This window comes from Fringilla coelebs (genome assembly GCF_963513975.1).
Source record: "Fringilla coelebs genome assembly, chromosome: 2".
Taxonomy (NCBI): domain Eukaryota; kingdom Metazoa; phylum Chordata; class Aves; order Passeriformes; family Fringillidae; genus Fringilla; species Fringilla coelebs.
Window position 1 is genome coordinate 83,569,938 of NC_140029.1, and position 19,697 is coordinate 83,589,634.

Genomic DNA, 19,697 nt, shown 5'->3' on the forward strand with positions numbered 1-19,697 from the left:
CTCTTCTGCTTTAGAGCACTGTCATTCTTCTAAATTGCTCTTGGCTGTGATCTTTACCTGTGCTATGCACCATAATTTCTAAGTTTTATGAATTGTCAGTAACAAACTGGCCAGGACAACCCCTATTAAACTTGCTCATCAACAGTCTTCTGAAAGACAGAACCCAGCAACGTGATTGCTGTAGGTAAAATAATTAGGCTTATGCATTGGTATCGTAAGAAACAGATGTGGACAAAACGCGACAGATGAGAGACATTAATTAGGAGCTTCAAAAGGAGAACTAAGATGATGCAAGAAGAAAGATTAGATAGTGGCTGGCTAGCCTTGTGCTACTTGCTTTTCTTTCCTCCAGTCATTTAAGCCTCTTACACTCTTTGCGATGTGCTTGCTTTGTGGTTTTCTATGTCCTTTATCTTCAACTATAGCTGATTTTACAGTCTAAACAACAATAATATCAAATGTTTGTAGAAAAAAACTGATTAAAAAAAAATCTAATAAAAACATGCACTTATTTTAGGATGACCTGTTTCCTAGAAGTCATAAAAAAGAAGAGACATTTATAGGAAAATATTAAGTCAATTAGTTTGAGCTGTTATTTATCCATCTACAAAAGAAGGACAGAGAGACAAATGAAGGGATATTGCGCCACTTTAAGATACACTGTGCATCCAGGAATCTTTCTATTACACTAGCAGGGTGTGCATGGCTCTAAAAGCAAATACTCATGTTGCTAGTAAGGATGATGGCCTTAAGGAAATCACTTCTCTTTTTTTTAAAAAAAGACTGATTTTAGTAAACATAAACTACAAATTTGGTGTATATAATATGCTATGATTCACCTGAATGCAATTGTCATTCCCAATTTCTTTTCCCAGAAAAGAATTTACTGTGTAACTATAAAAGAAATTATTAATTGCAATATTTGTTTATAGGATAGCTTCTATGCAATACCAAGCAGAATTTCTGTGTGAAAATTAACCAACTCTACATGTTCATAAAAAAACCTTTAATACTTACATAAGGGATTGTGTCCAAAGTGTCTGTGTTGACAATTATAGGGGCAGGGCTTGCCTGAAATGGAAAAAAAAAGAGAAAATAAATTTAAAGACCTGAAATTCATTAATATTTAAATATCCATACTTATGCATTAAGTTAAAAGTCTAAAAGCCCATTTTCCCACTGAATTAAAATCATACAACAGTATATAACTGTGGGTACTGCTCAATCAAGGATGAAGGAAATAGATTCTCAGCCTCCAAACCACAGCTCACTGTGGCCTTTCTTTTTGGTTTCTCCAGGTTTTGGACCACATCCTGTATACATATTATCCAGTTATGCATTTTTTAGTAGAATTGTAAGAAACTTGATGTATCCAACTTTCAGTTAGGGGATATTGAGGTTGAGGGTTTCAGCTTCCCTACCTGACAAATCCACCTTTTATGTTTGAACCAAGATGATAAACTGATCTTTACAGAGGAGAAGCATTTAATGCTTACACTACTTAGCAGGACTGTATAGCTATATGTATAACCACATATATGGTGACATTTATGTCAAAAGTATACATTTGGCATGGTTCATATAGACTGAAAATGACTTCTAAAAGATATATAGGTTCAGATTGAAATACAGAACAGTTTAAAAAGACTTGAGCATCTGCAAAGCTGCCCAACCTGATCTTTAATTTCTTGATGAAGCCCACATCCAGGCTAGTTTCCAACCACCTGAACCTCTTGCTCTTTCCATTCTGGCATTCAGTGTTACTGACCCAGTGCCAAGCTCCAATATGACCCAGCTGCATAAACTTGGCTCAGACTGGAGAAAACCGGGAAGTTGTGAGAATGTGTAAGCCAGAGGCAAGCACCGTCAGTAAAACGTCAAACTGAGGCAGGACTGCGGAGATGGGATTGTTAATAAATCAAGGACTCAGAAGGACCTACATGTAGTCAATGTAGTACAAAGAGTGATGGAAGGCACCCTTTCTCATGCCTACTTGGGCAGCAAAGACTCTTCAGTCACTGTACTGGGCTGATGAAAACACTAATGCTTAGCAGAGTAGCTCACTAGCTCTATTCATCTGTTCATCTGTCACTGAATGACTGCCCTTTAAACTCACAGAGACTGCAGGGTCTCTTTGTGCATGGCAGGCATGAACATGGCACTGCTGAAAACACTGATCCTATTCCTGTCGTCAAATATTTACTGTGGGTTTTCAAGCCTTTGGTTGTTACCAACCCAAATTAGGAATGTGACATTAGTGCAATAATTCAAATAACATGAGAATAACACAGTTTGGGTTTTTTTCCCCCCAGTTTTTGTGCAGTCATTCAAGGATAATTCTGTGTTCAAAGAAATGTTATGTTACTGAGCAAAAGCTACTGCTGATTAATGCCATAATTTCTACACAACTTTGTAACTGTGAATTAAAATTGCTTACAATTTGTGTCTGCATTTCATGGCATGGACCAGTGTCACGGTAAGGTATTATTTGATATTAAAGTATCTGAAAAGATATTATACACCCATACCCTGTTATTCTCATTGTGTCCCAAAACACTGGGCACACTGAAGTGATAGGTAAAAGTAGAAGGCCATATGATTATAATATTTTTAGCTTTAGGCATATGGAATATGCCTATAGTTGCATTACCATTGGAGGTAAAACAAATTATTTCCTTTTTAGAATAACAGTTTTTACTTACACTAATATTTAGCTCAATACACTTAAAAAGTGATACCTTTGCTACAGGAAGAATAAGCTTGGCAATTTTTAACAGTATTGATTTTATCTCCTTTTTATTTTTACCTACTGTGTTGGTCTATAACCAACTACAAAAAAAAATTGCAGTTTTCAGAATAAAAGCATCTTTCCACTGATGATTTAAAAACCAGTATCTACTAAAATAACAAAAATCTTTCAGAAGTCATTCTCCAAAGCATTCATCCAAATCTCTTTAACCTATTAAAGAACAAAGCCTTTTATCTATATCAGATTTTCCTGAAGTAAAGCTAAAGAAATCAGAAACAAATGTGGGAACACTTAGGACTGGACAGAGTACTTCTGGGGCAGTGTGACAAGGAGATGAGATGTCCCTCACCCTGCTGCCCAGGCTGGAAGTGCAGCCCAGTTTGCCATTCCCCCTCACTGCTGCAATGGCTGACTCATGTGCAACTTGTTCTCCCCTGCAAAGCTGCAGCTTAGCCAGACTGTGCCTGGCTGGGACTGTTCCATGTTTTATTCTGTCATGGGGAACTCCTGTATATTTTCATTGAATGTTGTGAGGTTTCTCTCAGCACATTTCCCCTTCTCCTATATTCCTCTGAAGAGCAGGGAACAGTCCAGCATATCATCTGCTCTTCCCAGTCTGGTGTTACTTCAAACCTTGTTGACAATGCTCTCTATATAATCATTCTGATTATTAATGAAGATGTTAAGCAGCATTTTTAGCATCTCTAACAACTCTGTATGAGCACCACAAGAAACTGAACTCTGAACTGCTGACCACTGCTCTTCGGGTCTGCTGGTCTAGCCAGAGTCCCACTCATCTTCTAGGAAGTCCATCCATTTAGTTTCTCTCTCATTTGGCTATGAAAGAGAAATTGTGCTGAAAACTTTGCTAAAATCCAAGCAAATGACATCAACTGATCTTCTCATCCACAGAGCTAGCAGATTTCTCATCACAGAAAGATGTTAGGTTGACAAGGTAAGAATCTAAACATTTGTAAACATTTGTAAATTGACCTCCCTCTTCTTAATCATCTCCCTCTGTCCTTTGTTAGCCTTGACAAAATGTTCTGGAAGCCCATGGGCACTCACCATGATGCTTCCATTTGTTAGCTTCCTACCTAATCCCAACCCCTGGGTTATCACCCAGGGGTCCATCACCCCTTCCACGGGAAAAGTCTGAGCATTGAAAGCTGCTCCTTCAAATGATGTGATCCTTTCCTGACTGGCCCTGCTACAGAGCCTGTAAAGAATTCGTTTTCAGGCCAGTGTATCACTCAGGGTTCATTTTAACACTGCGCTGACTGTATTCTTCACTGATTGGAAAGACTATACTCAACTATCAGAGTGATGATTTTCTCCAACTGAGGCATTTATCCCGTTCAGAAAGACAGGCATGAAAAAATTCACAGGGCAATAGTTTCAGATGGGTATAGTGACTATAAGCACTCACAACTAATATCAGCAGTGCATTCCTCTTCTCTGTTCCTCCTGTTCATGTGATTATGTGTGTGTGTGGGACACTGCTTCTTGTTAAAACTTGTAACATTTTGGGATTTTTTTCTTGGGGGGAGGGCAGGTATTTGTTTTGTTGAGTTTTTTAATGAGAAATATGATTTAACAGAAACAGTTTGCTCCCATCTCTCTGATATATGGTAATTCAAAGAACACTAACCTCCTGAGCTGCAAAATTGCATTAAAGTGCAGGAAATGGAGATTATTTCATTAGCTGGGCCCTGTTTGTAGCTCATGCTTTAGAGTAGGAGACTTCAATCATGCAAAGTTGAGAAGACAGTTTGCAATCACTGGAGAGAGCCCTAAATATAGTGCTAGCCATGGAGTAGACAACAGACTCAAAACAGTCCTGTAACCACAGTGAAATGACTGAAGGGATAAGTCAGTATCAACAAGGAGTCAAAGATTTTACTTTCCAGAATGATGTGTCTGTATCTATGAAAACATGACTTGAAAACGTCACACTGGTTCACCAAATTCTCTAATGGAGAACATTGACAAATCTATGAACCAGGACTCATTAACAGTGCTCCCAACTGTGCATAAATTAACAAAGGCATGCAGAAGCATGTCTAGATTCTCTTGAGAACCTCTGCCTATAGTGTCTTTGAAATAGCACTGCCTCTTTTCTCTCAATCTCTATACCCACACAGATCTATATAGTCTTTATCTAGGCTTCAGACTGGTTGAGAAGAAATAGCTTCCTGGAAGATAATTACTTTATTCCTAACTCTGCGCTAAGACTTTCTCTACCATCTTGACCAAGACCCTGAATCACAGTTTACCAAGTAAATTACACTTTACCAGCTTTTCCCAAATGCAAAATAAAACCAAAACCAATCAGCAGAAGTGTGAATATTACTGAGTGCAGTGAATTGAGTAATCCTGTTTTCCCCATTTCTCACTCACTTCCTTCTCCATCCCAATCCTAGCTATACATTAAGTATTATACTAAGCTGACAATGTACTGTGCAAACTTACAGCTCCTGCCCCCTGCATGAACCTTCCTCCTAACCTTGACTGGAAGCACTGCTTTCAGCTGAGCCATCTCTGTGCTTTGAAAAAAGGCATCATACTGACAGCTGCAGTGAAAGACTGGTGTAGCTGAGACAAAACTTGAATAGCTTTGGGGAAAAAAAAAAATAAAAATGGAAGATTTTTTTATTCTTCTTCTTAAAGGACTTGAGCATAAAACACTTTGCTTCCACAAATATATACAAGATTGTTCTGCTTGCTTTTCTGCCAAAAGCACAGCTTAGAAGCAAGATAGAGTAAAAGCACTTGAAGCCAGTAGAAACAGAACAAAAAGACACATGGTCTAGTTCATGAACAATTAGTCTGCTGCCAAATTCTCTACAAGTGTATGACATGACTCATACCTCTCAGACAAGGTGAACTTTCTCTCTACCATGAATGCTAGCATTATCCTGGTTGACTGGTTTTAATCATATTACTCACAGTTCTAGAGACTACCCATATCATACTGGGTTGCTTTCTCCAGCATTCATAAGTCCTTGTTTTAACTGCTCCTACTATGCAGGACTATATTCAACACCAGACCACAAAGTCACAAACTTAGTTATGTGGCCACTACTTTATAAACCATAAGCACAGCACATTACTTCTTAACAAGAAGACGCAACCAAGTATGTCATCATTTTGAAATTGCCCACCTATGCCTATTGCTAGCTGCAATTTTAATTTCATACAATCAATAAGGTTGGTAATGACCTCTAGGATCAAGTCCAACCAATAATCCAGCACTGCCAGGTCCACCCCTAAACCATGTCCCTAAGCACCCCACCTAATTGGATTTTGAACATTTCCAGGTACAGTGATTCCATCGCTTTCCTGGGCAGCCTGTTCCAAGGCTTGATCACCCTTTCAGTGAAGACTTTTTTTTTTTAATATCCAATCTCAGCCTCCTCTTATGCAACTTGAGGCTGTTAGAACTCTCTACTGCTTTTCTTGTTAAGGAATCACCATCAATACCTACATTATTACATTTAATTAAACTCAGAATAAGGGGGTGGTGAAATTGAGGGCAATACAAGAGTGTATGTATTACCATTTTAAAAGTAAGTTGAGTTGTCTGTGGCTTATTGCCATCTTGTGCAGACAAACTCTGGACTATATATCAGAGTTAAAGGCTCATCTTTCCAGGCAGTTAGCCCTAAACTCTGTAACACACTCTGAAATATACATTTTCAGTTTTTTATTACTTCAAAATGTTAGCACTTTTTGTCTTAATAATACAAAGTAGAGCAGTCCCTATATGTGCACATGAATAGGGCATGTTGCATTTCTCAGATACACAGTGTAAGACTGCTTAAGGCCTTAAGAAAGTGATACTGAATTAGTTTAAGTTCCTGTTTTCAGGAGTTTCACAATTGCAAGAAATAGATTTACATTTACACACAATGGCAGGAAAGATTAAATGACAATTTAGATGTCAAAACAGTAATTCTCTGGCATGCTATGAGGCCTCAAGATCACAGAACACACAGCACCTTTTGTCATATTTACCACTGAATTACAAACCGAAAGACTAAAAGATAAAGAGGCATTTCATTTCTATTAATCAGAAAATGTAAAAGATAGAGAACCTCTTTGAACATCTAAAGAATAACTTAGCAGCAAACCCTCCTACCTCTGCTCTGAGACATAAAACATAAGTCAAAAGCAGCTTTGCTTGCAGATTGCAGCTGCCATGAAAGAAGAAAAATGCCTCAAGAAATCCTCAAGACCACTCCCTTTGTATGTAATGCAAGCTCATATAAAGCCATTTAGTTTAAATGTAAATTGTACTTTGCAAAAGAGGTGGCCTTATTTGCAGACTTGGAGTTTTACATTGTTTTAACTTAATCTGTAGGAATAATTTCCTATTTAAACTGTATTAATTTGCATTATTAAAAAATGCCCACAAAACTCATACACAAAGACAATTAAATATTTCTGTGTGGATTCAGAGGCTGTCAGAGGGACTGAGAAGAAAGCAGCTACTTTACAGTTGCTGAAGTTTACCTTGTAATGATCTTACCTGTTAGCAGGTTGAAATAGCAATGATTAATGTAACATATTTTTTCCCCCTGTACAAGATCTAATGAAGGACATAGAAATATCAATGGGAAAAGCTCTCTGGCCACTGGAACAGGCTCCCCAGAGAAGTGGTCACAGCACCAAGCCTGACAGAGTTCAATAAGCATTTGGACAATACTCTCAAGCACATGGTGTGACTCTTGGGGATGTCCTGTGCAGGCCCAGGAGTTGCACTTGATGATCCTTGTGGGTCCCTTCCAATTCAGGATATTCTGTGATTCTGTGCTAATACACATGAATGCAATAGACCAGAAGAAAAGCATGCATCCAGAATTTAGGCATCCTATTTGACCTAGCTGTGTGCTTTATTTTTCTTTTTTCCAGCCTCAGTGTTCACAAACATAGAACTCTTTCTAGAGGGAGAAAAAATAAAATCAAAACAAAACTGCAGCTATTTCTTTCATGGAATCCTAGAATCATTTATGTTGGAAAAGAGTTCTAAGGTCACAGAGTCCAAATGCTAACCCAGCACTGCCAAGCCCACCACTAAACCACGTCCCTGAGTGCCACATCTACAAACACTGCAACACTTTCTCCAAAGGCTGAGCAGGGCCAGAGGAAAAACAAACACATGTGTGATCCCAATACAAACAATGGAGGGGCTGGATCTGGACTGCACTTGCAACCTAATTATGGTATCTTTTCATATTTGGCTTTTCCTCCTTTCTTTCAAAAGTCAAGGCTGCCTTACCCACCATACGGCTTTTTATTTTTAACATCATGGTACACTAAGCTTACCAAGAAATTATCCAGTGTCTTATTCTGTTACCTTTTTATATAATGAAATACCTGAAATTTGAGTGTAACATTTCTACATGGAGTTATAAAAACCCTCCTCAAAAACACAGAAACAAATGGACTAAAAATTATAAAGCAGATGAAGAAACAAAAAAAAAGGAGAATGCAAAACTAAAAGTGAAACAGGGGAATGAATTACTTAAACAAAATTCAGTAACTATCTAAGAGGTTTATCAGAACATGAATCTTAAAGAATGAAACTCCTGCTTTCAGGTTAATCTGTTACATTCAGCACTGTAAACAGGAGCCCATCAAGAAAGGAATCAGTGCCAAGAATGCTCATCTCTGTTTATTAAGGGCAGAAGTCATAAAGGCTTACTGGTGTCAGAGTGAAAACTCTCCATAGAGACAAAAGAATAAGAAATAGAAAAGTTTTAGTGTTTTGGAAAGGTTCTAATAACACAAATAGCAAAATCACCCAAAATCTTGTTTTAGCACTGAAGTGGCCATGAGGAGAGCTAGGATTTACTGTGGTCCATATAATGCATCAAATTAACTCACTGATTCTGGCTAAGTATGTATAGAGGCAAAGCTATTTTGCCAAAGGCTTTCACTTAATGTATATACATTAAAGTATGCAGGAAGAACTTAAAGAAACAAACTTGATTTTGAATATCTGAAAAAAATTGCAAATTCAAGTTGGTCTGTGCAGGAACAAAGAATGTTTTGATTTTTATGTCAGTGGAAGCAAACTTCTACCTTAACGTCCTCTGGAAAAGTTTTAATTGATGTCCCAGAGTGCCCCTTTATGTCCCAGAATCTCTAAGTGATGAATAAAATTAACGAAATCATTCCAAATATATCAAATATATATAGCTTGCCCGACAGCTTATTTCAGCCCCTAAATCACTGCAGGACCACTGCACTCACAGTACATCAGTTTAAAAGATAAACATCCATGTGTGAAGTGCAGCTATCCAGGGCTCAGGGGGAATCAGCTCTTTTACATGGTTTAGCTTCACGTGGCATAAAATGCATTTCTCAATGGAGATGCTCTGCTACATAAATTACAACTATTTGGTACTTTACTATAGGGCTTGCCAACCATTTTTAAATCTCGGTTTTCTTGCTGATGTCCTTCTGCCTGAGAACATGAGTGCTCTGTAGGTGGCTTGAAAGACAGCACATGCTAGAACTGCCAGATTTTCCACAATTTTACAGGTTGCAGCACACAGCAGGAGCATCACCAGCTGCCGATCTTAGCCAGGGCTCTCCTTGTGAACCTTTGTAATGCCATCGGGTTGTTACTGATTGCAGAGGATGCTCCCTTTTGAATGATGCAATCTTGATGTAGGACAGAGAGTGGAAATATGCAAATGACATTTTATTTTTGTTTTAAGGACCAATTTCCCTCATAGTTTAAAAATTTGCACAAAGAAGAAAAATCAGTCCAGGTTCTAGACTTTACACCTTGTTATTCCTCACTCTGCTACATTCAAGCGTCTGGTTTAAGGAGTACATCCTAGTGAAGCATGAATTCTCTCTTCTGCCTGCCTTCTGCTTCCTACTGGATGGAAAAGCAAGGGAGCCGTGGACTGCAAAGGAAGCTCCTGTGAGGAGAAGCCAGGGCTGCCCTAGGCTGGGCACAGGTGGCTCCAGCCAGTGTCACACCAGACCCACTACTGGGGCAGGAGAAACAAGTAATAAAGAAGAAAAGGGTGTGGAAAAAGGAGCAGCAAAGAGAAACAAGCATGTCCTGACCCCAGCTCAAACCCCATGTGTGAGGGACCCCAAGTCCCTCGTCCCCCAAAGGCACTGAGTGGGACCTGAAGTGATGGCTAGAGGAGGGGAGGTGTCTGGAGTGAAGATGAACCCCAAGATGAGGTGTTTTCCCTTAGTGTGAGTTTGTCACCTTGGTTTTTCAATATCCAATGCAATAACTAAATGTTTATGTAAACTAGCGAGAAAGTTAAATTTCCTAAGTCAAATCTGCTTTGCCTTCAAAACACCAATTATTCTGAAATTTCACTGTAGAACAGATACTTCTTCAGCACCTTTTATTTAGTCACTCTATTTTCTGAAAAACCCACAAATCAATTATTGGAGGTCAGAGTGGACCAGCAGAAGAAAGCAAAAGGGCAGCCTTTAGTTATGAAAGAAAATGTTGAGTACACAGTGTATCTTGTGCAGACACAAACTCACTCGAGCTGGGCTCTGAGGGGAGCGCTTGACTTGTGGCTCTGTTTGTATGACAATAAGCCCAAGCTAAGAAAACTGTCCTACAAGATGAACGTAGCTAAGTAGGAGAAACACCAAATCATAAAATCATGGATTGGCTTGAATTGGAAAGGACCTTTGAAGCTCATTCAGTCCAAGGCCCCTGTGATAAGTAGGGTCATCTTCAACTAGATCAAGTTATTCAGAGCCCCATCCAACCTGACCTTGAATATTTTCAGGGTAGGGCATTTACCAACTCTAAGGACCTGTGCTGGTATTTTACCACCATCACTGTGAAACACCTCTTCCTTATATCTAATCTAAATCAATCATCTTTCCACCTAACACCATTAGCCCTTATCCTGTCACAGCAGGTCCTGTTAAAAAGTCTGTCCCCATCTTTCACTTAAACCCTTCCAAGTACTGCAAGGCCACAACAAGATCTCTGAACAAAGAGAAAGCAGAAGCAGTACTAGGGCCACAAGGAAAGCCGTCACATAAAAACAGAACCACATAAATTAGCAATGGATTAAACATATATATTTATAACCTTATAGATCATCTATAAAAAGACATTTTCCATGGAGAAGGCAAGCTACACCTACTTCTCCTTACATGCTCTCCTTACATACTCTCCTTACATACCTAAAATGCATTGCTGTTGAACCTCTCAATTCTTAGAAATAGCATTAAGCAAAAAATTTCCAAACAGAAAATCAATGCAACATGGCACCATAGGTTTGGAAAATACGGAAACAATGTAAAGGGACTGAACTTGAGAAGTAACAGTGACACAAAAGGAGCTCCATGATATGTCATTGCTTAAGTAAACAAAATGCCAAGGGCCATTATAAGTCTGAACCACAGTGGAAATGACTGGAGAGTACAGCACAACCAACATTCTTTCAAAGAAGTTGGTACAGAACCTTAAAAATACACCTCACTTAAAATTATAGGCCTGGAAAAAAAAGAAGGCGATTCTCCTTGAGAAATAATAAAGGGAAAAGCATCCTTGTCAACTTGAAAAAAATAGATTGTGGGTGAAAATAGGTAGATAGGGCTATTATGGTCCTATTATGGATGCAAATAGGACTAAAAAACAAACTTCACAAAAAGGACTGAAAGCAAAAAGAAGAAATATAAAAACATATTTAAATAATTCTTTGATGCTATTAGTGAAAAGGACCTAATATCAGGAAAATTATACTTGCCTGTTTTTCAATCAATATTTTGTAATTTTTACAGTGGGAATATTTTTCAGTTTCATGCCAAGGGCAGCCAAGTAGATTTTATCCACAGCTACAACTATGTGGCAAATTCAACAATCAATAGTACAGTCTCCCTAGTGGAGAGGTTGAAGCTTTGTTGCCTAAAACTCCTTTGTACAAGCTGAGGTTAGCACTGAAATTACTACTGTAGGCAGAACTCACATTCTGACAGATGGGCGACGCGACCTACGAGGTCTTTCCCCATCTTTACATTTTAGCGTTCTGTCATTTCCTAACAGCGCTGTTTTGGCTAGAATTGGATGTAGAAACACTGAGTAAAAAAAATAGTCTTAAACTGAATTAAAATAGGTGGGAGCAATGATTTATCCAGCAGCAAGTAACATGGCCCTTTTTCTCATGATGCAGGCACAAAAGGTAATACAAGGCAGCACTTTGAAACATGATCATTCCTGGGTTATAGGATATTTTTTAGCTACTGATTTCAAGACTTATTTTCTGCTTTGTAAAACACATTTAGGATGCTGCTCTTTGTATACATTAGTAGTAGTGACCTGAAAAGGACTGGGAAAGTTCTGCACTCTGAATTTACTGAGTGAATGTATATATTAGAAGCCACCTATCCCACAAAATGGAATGACTTTTCTTGTACACAAATACAACATTCATCTTTCACTGTATCGAACAATACATGTAACAATCAAAGACACAAAACCTAAAAACTGTCAGAACTGATCTGAACCAAGACTGAGAAAATGGGTTTGCAAAGCAATTAAGGGAATTCAAACGTCACAACCACCCTTCATGCACTGAACAGCACCCCCCAAAACACTGGAACGTTAAACAGTTCAAAGCGTCAAGGCAGCCTCTTCTTCTAGTAGCAATAGCAAAACCAGTAACAATAAGAAACATCTCCTGGATATCTGTCTCTGATATGATGGTGGTTAAGTTCTCTTTTTTTAAATGGAAAAACTCCAGGAGAGTGCTTTTAGAAATAAGCTTTGATTACTGTCAGAAGGGATAAAGAAAACATTTCCTGGCAAAGGAAACCAAAAGTTATGCGCTATACATCAGGCACTAGGAGAGAACACCTGGAAAAGGACTAAGCATAGCATTTAGTAACACAAACAGAGCTGTCTGCTTAAGGCAGGAGAGAGGTAGAACACAAAGAGCACAGTGCTAAAAATATTCCACTTCAGGAACTCAGATTTCTCTTGTGCCTGTACAACAGCATTTCAACCTTGAAAATAATTCAACATCTATCCCAAGAAACTAGCATTCAGACATGAGGCAGCCTTCCCCCCGAACCATTTGGACAGATCCAGTCTCCTCCTACCCTACCTTTTAGGCACCAATCCCACCCTCCAAATGAAACACATCCCCCTCCTCCAGTAAATTATGATGCCTGCCAGAAATATCACATTTACCATTCTCAGCCTGTTGTAAATCCTGACTTTCGCCATGGGATGTCTGGGAAAAACTAACACCTAATGTGATGGTCCTTTCCGAAAACTAAGCAACTTCACAGGCAGGTGCACCAATTCTGAGCACTAACATATAAAAACCCCACTGCAGACCTGACCCTGATACTAAATAAATGTTTGGCTGGGAGGACAAGAAATGGGAACATCGTGTGCTTCAGAGGAATGGGAGAAAAATGACATAGAAAATATTAAAGCAAGAAGAACACAGAATCTGTGGGAGGCACGAGGTTTTTTAGGGCAGCCGTAACAAGGAGAAAGCAAGAGACTCCAAAGTTAAAGTCAGCCCATCCTTCACATGCTATATGCTTTGTGACACATTTTGAAACGTCTTCTTCAATTAGAAGTGCTCTACCCTTATACAAACAGGGGTTCAAGCATCTTTTTTGCTGTCAGCCCATCTGTTACTGAAGACCCTTTTGCTCACTTATTAGCTCAATACTGATCTGACACAGCTAGAACTGAGTAATTCTTCAGGCTGTTGATCACATACTTAACACTTCAGATGTGTGTCTCTTCTGCAAAATATTAGCATATTTTAATTTTAAAATACCCTATTAAATTTATATTTCACATGAGATGAAGATGCATAGAAGAAAGAAAGGTACTCTATCTTCTTTCCTGTCCAGCACATTCTACATGGCTTACCTAACCTGGTCACCAAAAGCCATCTGCTATTAAAATATTTCCAGTGCACATGACATCAATATCAATAAATAGTTTCTTCAAAATACTTGGAATTAGAAGTAGCAACATATATTGATGTAAACATAGAATAAATCACTTACTTATTTTATACACAATATGCAACATTACTGTGTGCTACCTGGGGATAAGCAGTAATACCCATATGTTCAAATTATATTTATTACCATTTTAAAGCCATATCTCAATTACATGTTTTTTCAGGAAGTAAAAATGATATGTAATATAGTTTTTTTCTTGTTCATTAAAGTAATGATAAAATAGAAATATTGGCAATACATTTTAATTCCAGGTACATAGAAGTATGCATTTTCTCCCCAGAAAAATGACCAGCTTTTGTAAAAGACAATTCTTTATTACCTATCTTTTCATCAGAAAGAAACACAGAAGAGCTATGGTCATAGGTCCGAGTTCATTCAATTCATCAGAGTTCAGTTTCATTCATTCCCCCCCCAAAAGAAGCCTAACCTTCAGAACTGAAATTTAAAAACATGCCTTATTTTAGAGATACATTACAGTTTTCCTTACCGGGACAAAAGAATCAAATGAACCCTGTTCCCGACTCTCAATAGCTGAAATTGTTTTCAACCAGAGGAGATAGCTGGAAATATCAGATATTTCAGAATGCTCCATACTGAAAGCTGCAAGATTAGCAGGACTGAGGTGAGGCAGACTTGCAAAAGGAGGGCTTTGCCTGTGTTACATAAAGTTCTAATTAGATCCTTGGTACAAATTGCTATCCTAAGAATAAAAAGTTAATCAAAAAGCCTCATTGGAAGAATAGGAGGGCAAGATTAGAGCCGAGACAGCTGTGGCAAAACAGCACAACTGCTAACTAGATTCTGTGCCACTGTTCAGAAGTGAAAATATGTGTGTGAAAATCAAAGTGTTCCCTTTGTGTTACTTCAGACTAAACTGTTCACACCTGGTTTACCTCAGTGGAACACAGGAGATCTCTCTGTACTGACATTCTAATGCAGCAAGCACCTAAATATCAGACCCCCTTAATGTCACAGCCAAAATATTTTCACGAAAAGAAGAAAATTTTGAAAGGAACTGAGTACAGAAGTGGCATGAGAACAAGTTTTGCAAGGACTTTTGGTGACTAACTGTAAGAGTCAACCTGCAACAATTTTTTAAATTTGACTAAAAATCTTAGAAAACTACCCAAATAACCACAGGATAGCTGATGGATTATTTCTTATCTCTCAAAAAAGTTACAATACCAGTCTCCATTTCCAAAGTACAGCTGAGAGCTCTCTTTACCTTTCAGGTTTATATTCCCTGCCCACTTATGGATGCTACTGTAGAAATGAAAGGAGCAGTGACAGGACCCAAGGGAATGGCCTGAAGTTGTGTCAGTGGAGTTTTAGATTACAGAGAAGGAAAACCTTCACCCAGAGAGTGGTTGGGCACTGAACAGGCTCCCCAGGGAAGTGGTCATTACACCAAGTCTGACAGAGCTCACAAAATGTTTGGACAACGGTATGACTCCTGGGGACGGTCGTGTGCAAGGCCAGGAATTGGACTCTCTGGTGCTTGTGGGTGCCTTCCAACTCAGGAATATTCTGTGATCCTTCAGAGGCCAGACATGACTGTTTTACCCGTTGGTAAAATTCAGAACACACAATTCTTGAAGATTTCAATAAAGTCAAGCTTTCAATTACAATTGTCTTTTACGGAGGACGGTATAGAGTATTTGCAGGCTGTCTGCTCAGAAAAGTCACACAAAGACTGACATTACCAGGTATTTTCTGGAACAAGATGTCAACCTTTGCCAAAAAAGCTCTAAAGCAAATCTGAATGTCAGAACTGCTAAGGAAATAACAACTTTTATATTCTCCAATTCCTTACCTTCTCATAAAAATGGGTGTCCAAAAAGAAGCAGGATATAATTATTTGCTGAGAGGCAAGAGAGGTGAGAAGAGAGACAGTGAAAACTCCTAGTACAAGAGACAAGGAAACAAGTGGCCTCAAACACTACAGAATTTACTGCATATTAAACTTTTTTTGTTTGTCTCCTATGTCATTTTGGGTCTCCAAATATTCACAGTCAAATTGAAAAACAATGTGATAAGGACCAAAATACTTGACAAACCAAGAAAACTTTAGAAAATAATACTGATTTTTTTTTTTAAACCAAAAAGCAGGATTAAAAGTCCTACAGGTTTGCCTAGTTTAGAACAAAGTATTTCAAAAATCTTTCACAATGCAGTATAAATACATTTTTGATGAGCAGATTTTTAAAAATTGATATAAAATATTCGAAGAAAAAAATGGTATGCAGCCTAATGCAAAAAGTGAACCTTTTTCTGAAGAAACCTAATTTCTGAAAAGACCCAAAGAAGACTTTGCAACAAAAGCCATGTAGCTTTTCAGAGTGGAGGTGAGGAAAGGAAGACAGAGTGCTGCTTCTCCCCTCTGCTTCTTCACTTAAAATTGCACCGTTTAATGAGAAAATTCTGCACTGTTTAATGAAAAAATTCTGCACTAATCTAAATGTTATAAAAATATTTCACTATTAACTAAAATGCAATATCCCTGTAAAGCATGTTTCAGAAAATATCTTATTTGACAAAATTAATGTGTTCATTCAGTGGCAATTATAAAATATGCAAACTGTATATACCTAGGAGCGGGTAACTTTTCCTTTCCCTTCAACTCCTTCCACAACATTCTGTATATTATTTGGTATAAGGGCTTGAACAGGCTTTGGTTTCACCCAGTACAGTTGTTTCCATCAACTTATAGAATCAATTTATAGAATGCTTTAGGTTGGAAGGAATATTAAAGATCATCCAGTTCCAACACCCCTGCCATAGGCAGGGACACCTTCCACTGGACCAGGTGGCTCAAACATTGAACATTGCCAGGGATGGGGCACCTTTCCTGGACAACCTGTGCCTGTGCCTTGCCACCCTCATAGTGAAGGATTTCTTCCTCATATCTAGTTCAAGCCTGCTTCCTTTTCAGTTCAAACTAAATCCCCCTTGTCCTGTCACACCCTTGTAAAAGGTATCTCTCCAGACCTCTCGTAGCGCCTTTAAATAATGAAAGGTTCAATGAGTTCTCCCTAGATCCACATGATCAGTATTATTTGCTTCTCAAAAAAGTGGAAGACCTGAAAGTGAGAGCGTAAATAACTCACCAATTCTTCATCAATCTGAAGAGCTAATGTTTAACCCATTATCTTCTAGGACATGAGAGGGATCATTTATTGGAAAATGGCTGCAACTAGTTTGTTTGTTGCATTACCTGCTGAGCTTGTTGAAAAAAGTTCAATTTACAGAGTACCTTGCCTGTAAATATGAGTGATCCAAATGGACCATGACAGACACGGCTGAGTCCTTCAGCCAAGGCTCTGCGAGAGCATCTTTAATAAAGGAGAGAAAATACCGAGGAGAAGAGAATGAGGGAACAGGCAGACCTGAGCAGTAATGGGACTGCATGGCAAAGAAGGCATACCCACAAAGAGATCACAGCCAGTGCATAGCCCCGTGCTGAGCAGCTGCTCCCTCAGAGGGGCTGTTTTGCTTGTGACAGAAACTGATGAGATTTCTCTAATTTTATTTCAGTAAATGCACTTTCTCTCTCCTGCTTTTCCAACTTTCTCCCTGCTGCAGGGAGAGTGAGAGAGTGGTTTTGTGGGGGCTGCCAGCTGGGGAAACCAAAACTTGATCTACCAGTCCTCCAATTAAAGAACCTTTCAGAAGATTTTCCATCATATTTTTTAAAAATGATCTTATGGAATACCTACAGCTTTTCCACTATCTCTGAAAAAAACTACAGACATGTAATACCTCAGGTCAAGACAGTGATGACAAAACTTTAATAAAGAACTCATACTGAATAAAGATCAAAGTATGACAAAAGCTGATGCAACTACATCCCATAAAAGCTCATACAGCTTATACACAGAGACACAACTCTCCCAAATATAAGGTTTTTTCCCTTATATTTTATAGGAAAAAAAGCATTCCATGTTAGTTTATGCCTTATATGTGTAATGCTGTAAGACTGACCTTTTATAACAAGTATTCATTTCTATGAGAACAAGACTGCTGTCAATCAAGTGAATGGCAAATAATTTAACCAGTAAGATTAATTTTACAAGTTAATATAACAGATCAGCTGGGAATAGCCCACAATGTCCCCACTAGAGAATTTCTGAAATTATTTAACTGTACCTCACCTTTTTAAACCATTCCAACTGAGTTACTGCCTTCCTAAGAACATTAAAATGTTTAATTTTCAAAATAAATCTTAGATAATAGCTTCTATAAAGCCTCACTGGAGTTTTGCCAATCAGTTGTTTACAAACCTCTAACCCATTAAGAACAAATGACAGAGATAACTGAGTGGTTTACAAGGGAAATACTTTGCATTAGAAGAATAAGAACAATATAGCCATTCAATTTTTCATACAGGTTTATTTATTTATGGTTTCAGAACTATGTGGGCTGTTTAAGTCTGAAGGGATTTGCTAGTTATTCTTACTGAATTTTCAAGGGAAGTAAGGACAGAGTAGTGATTGCTGAGTTCTAGCCCAAAACTCCTGCATCACAATGTCTGAACTTTTGCATCTAATAATCAGAGGCAGTATTACTGCTTTATTTTACTTTCAGATCAACTGATGCTCTGCTTCACTAACTTTTCCCACTAATGCTTCAGTAGTCAAAGACCAGTCATTGCAGCAATTAAATTTTTTATTTTGTGTCTTTAAAACTTTTGTTGGTTTGAATCTGAGTGCAAGATGTCTACAAAAACGCTGTTTTCTTCCCCCTGACTGCCCTTCTTGTTGAAACCCCACTGTAATTTCAAGATAAGTTTAAAGTTACAAACAAATGAAGAAGTAGAATTTTCTGTGTATTTGATGTATTCAATCTTGAAAACTTTTTTTTTAATCCTGTCAATTTACATATCAGGTGTATTTTAAAAGGATTCTTCTTATTTTTCTTTAGTTTTATATAGAAATGGAAAAAACAATAGCATGAATTTTTAAAAAGGAAAAATTGCAGGTTAGACTGCTACTTTGCAGTTGAGAAGGGTACTTAAGTTTTGGGTTAACTTTAGCACTCAAAGTATCACCGTAATACCAAGTCCCACCAACACAGGCTGTGTCAGCTACATGGGGAAAGTGTTAAGCACTCCGCTGAACTGTGGTCCACTTCAGTGGCTTCTTAATGAGCTTCTGTGTTTGAAGAAAAATATCTGTTAAAGAAGTTCCAGCTACACTTTTTCTGCCATAACTTTGCTCTTATATTTTCAGTATGTTCTCCTCTTACTCCAAGTTTACTAATTCAGTAGTACAAAAACTGCTTAAACGGTGTTGACCAGCCCACTACAACATCCCAGCAATAAGGTCATCTCAAACTGCTAAAAGCAACATAATCTATTGATGGAAAAGCTTGAAGTAGTGCTGGTTAAGTAATTGCTTTGTATCTCCAAGTCAGCATGTCACTCCAAAAGCATAGCCCTGCCTTTAGCTGAAAATTCTCATACACAGAGCAGGCTGATGCAAACTGCCCCACTTCAACAAAGAACCCACTGCATCTTTCTACAGCAACATGAAGAACCACTGACCTCAAAAGGATTGAAATCTTAGCAACATACCCACACTCATGGAGCCAGGAAGTCACTGAGTCCCCACAAAGGTCACTGAGCTTGATGCTGCACCTCAGGGGTGGCCACAACCAGCAAGGACCCTTAAAGGTCCAACGGGAACAGATTTCAGATACCCTTCCCCACAGATGGGTTAAAACTTAGAGCCATTCAACAAATTGTGCAGGTAGGTTCAGTCTAAGCTATGACAAAGGGGCTGAAAATTAAGCTCTTCCTCTGTTCTATGTACAATCCAAAAAAACATTTGTTAACTTTCCTACCTCAGCCTTCCCAGTGTGAAATGAAATGAACCTTGACCTAACTCAGAAATCTATCAGAAAACAGAAGAATCACATAGCTGTTCCTTCTCAGGCACTTAAAGAAATGTCA

General features: G+C 38.3%; 1 protein-coding gene across 6 annotated transcripts in view; it reads right to left on the reverse strand.

Moving 5' to 3' along the window:
- DLG2 (discs large MAGUK scaffold protein 2) overlaps nucleotides 1–19,697 on the reverse strand; it is a gene marked incomplete at its 5' end in the record, with an annotated part of 981,693 nt that overhangs the window by 385,180 nt on the left and 576,816 nt on the right. For all 6 annotated transcript variants that reach the window (XM_084227140.1, XM_084227144.1, XM_084227143.1 and 3 more), the window contains one exon: nucleotides 1,018–1,071. In XM_084227140.1, the coding sequence (XP_084083266.1) occupies nucleotides 1,018–1,071 (54 nt within the window). The remainder of the gene's footprint in view (nucleotides 1–1,017; nucleotides 1,072–19,697) is intronic.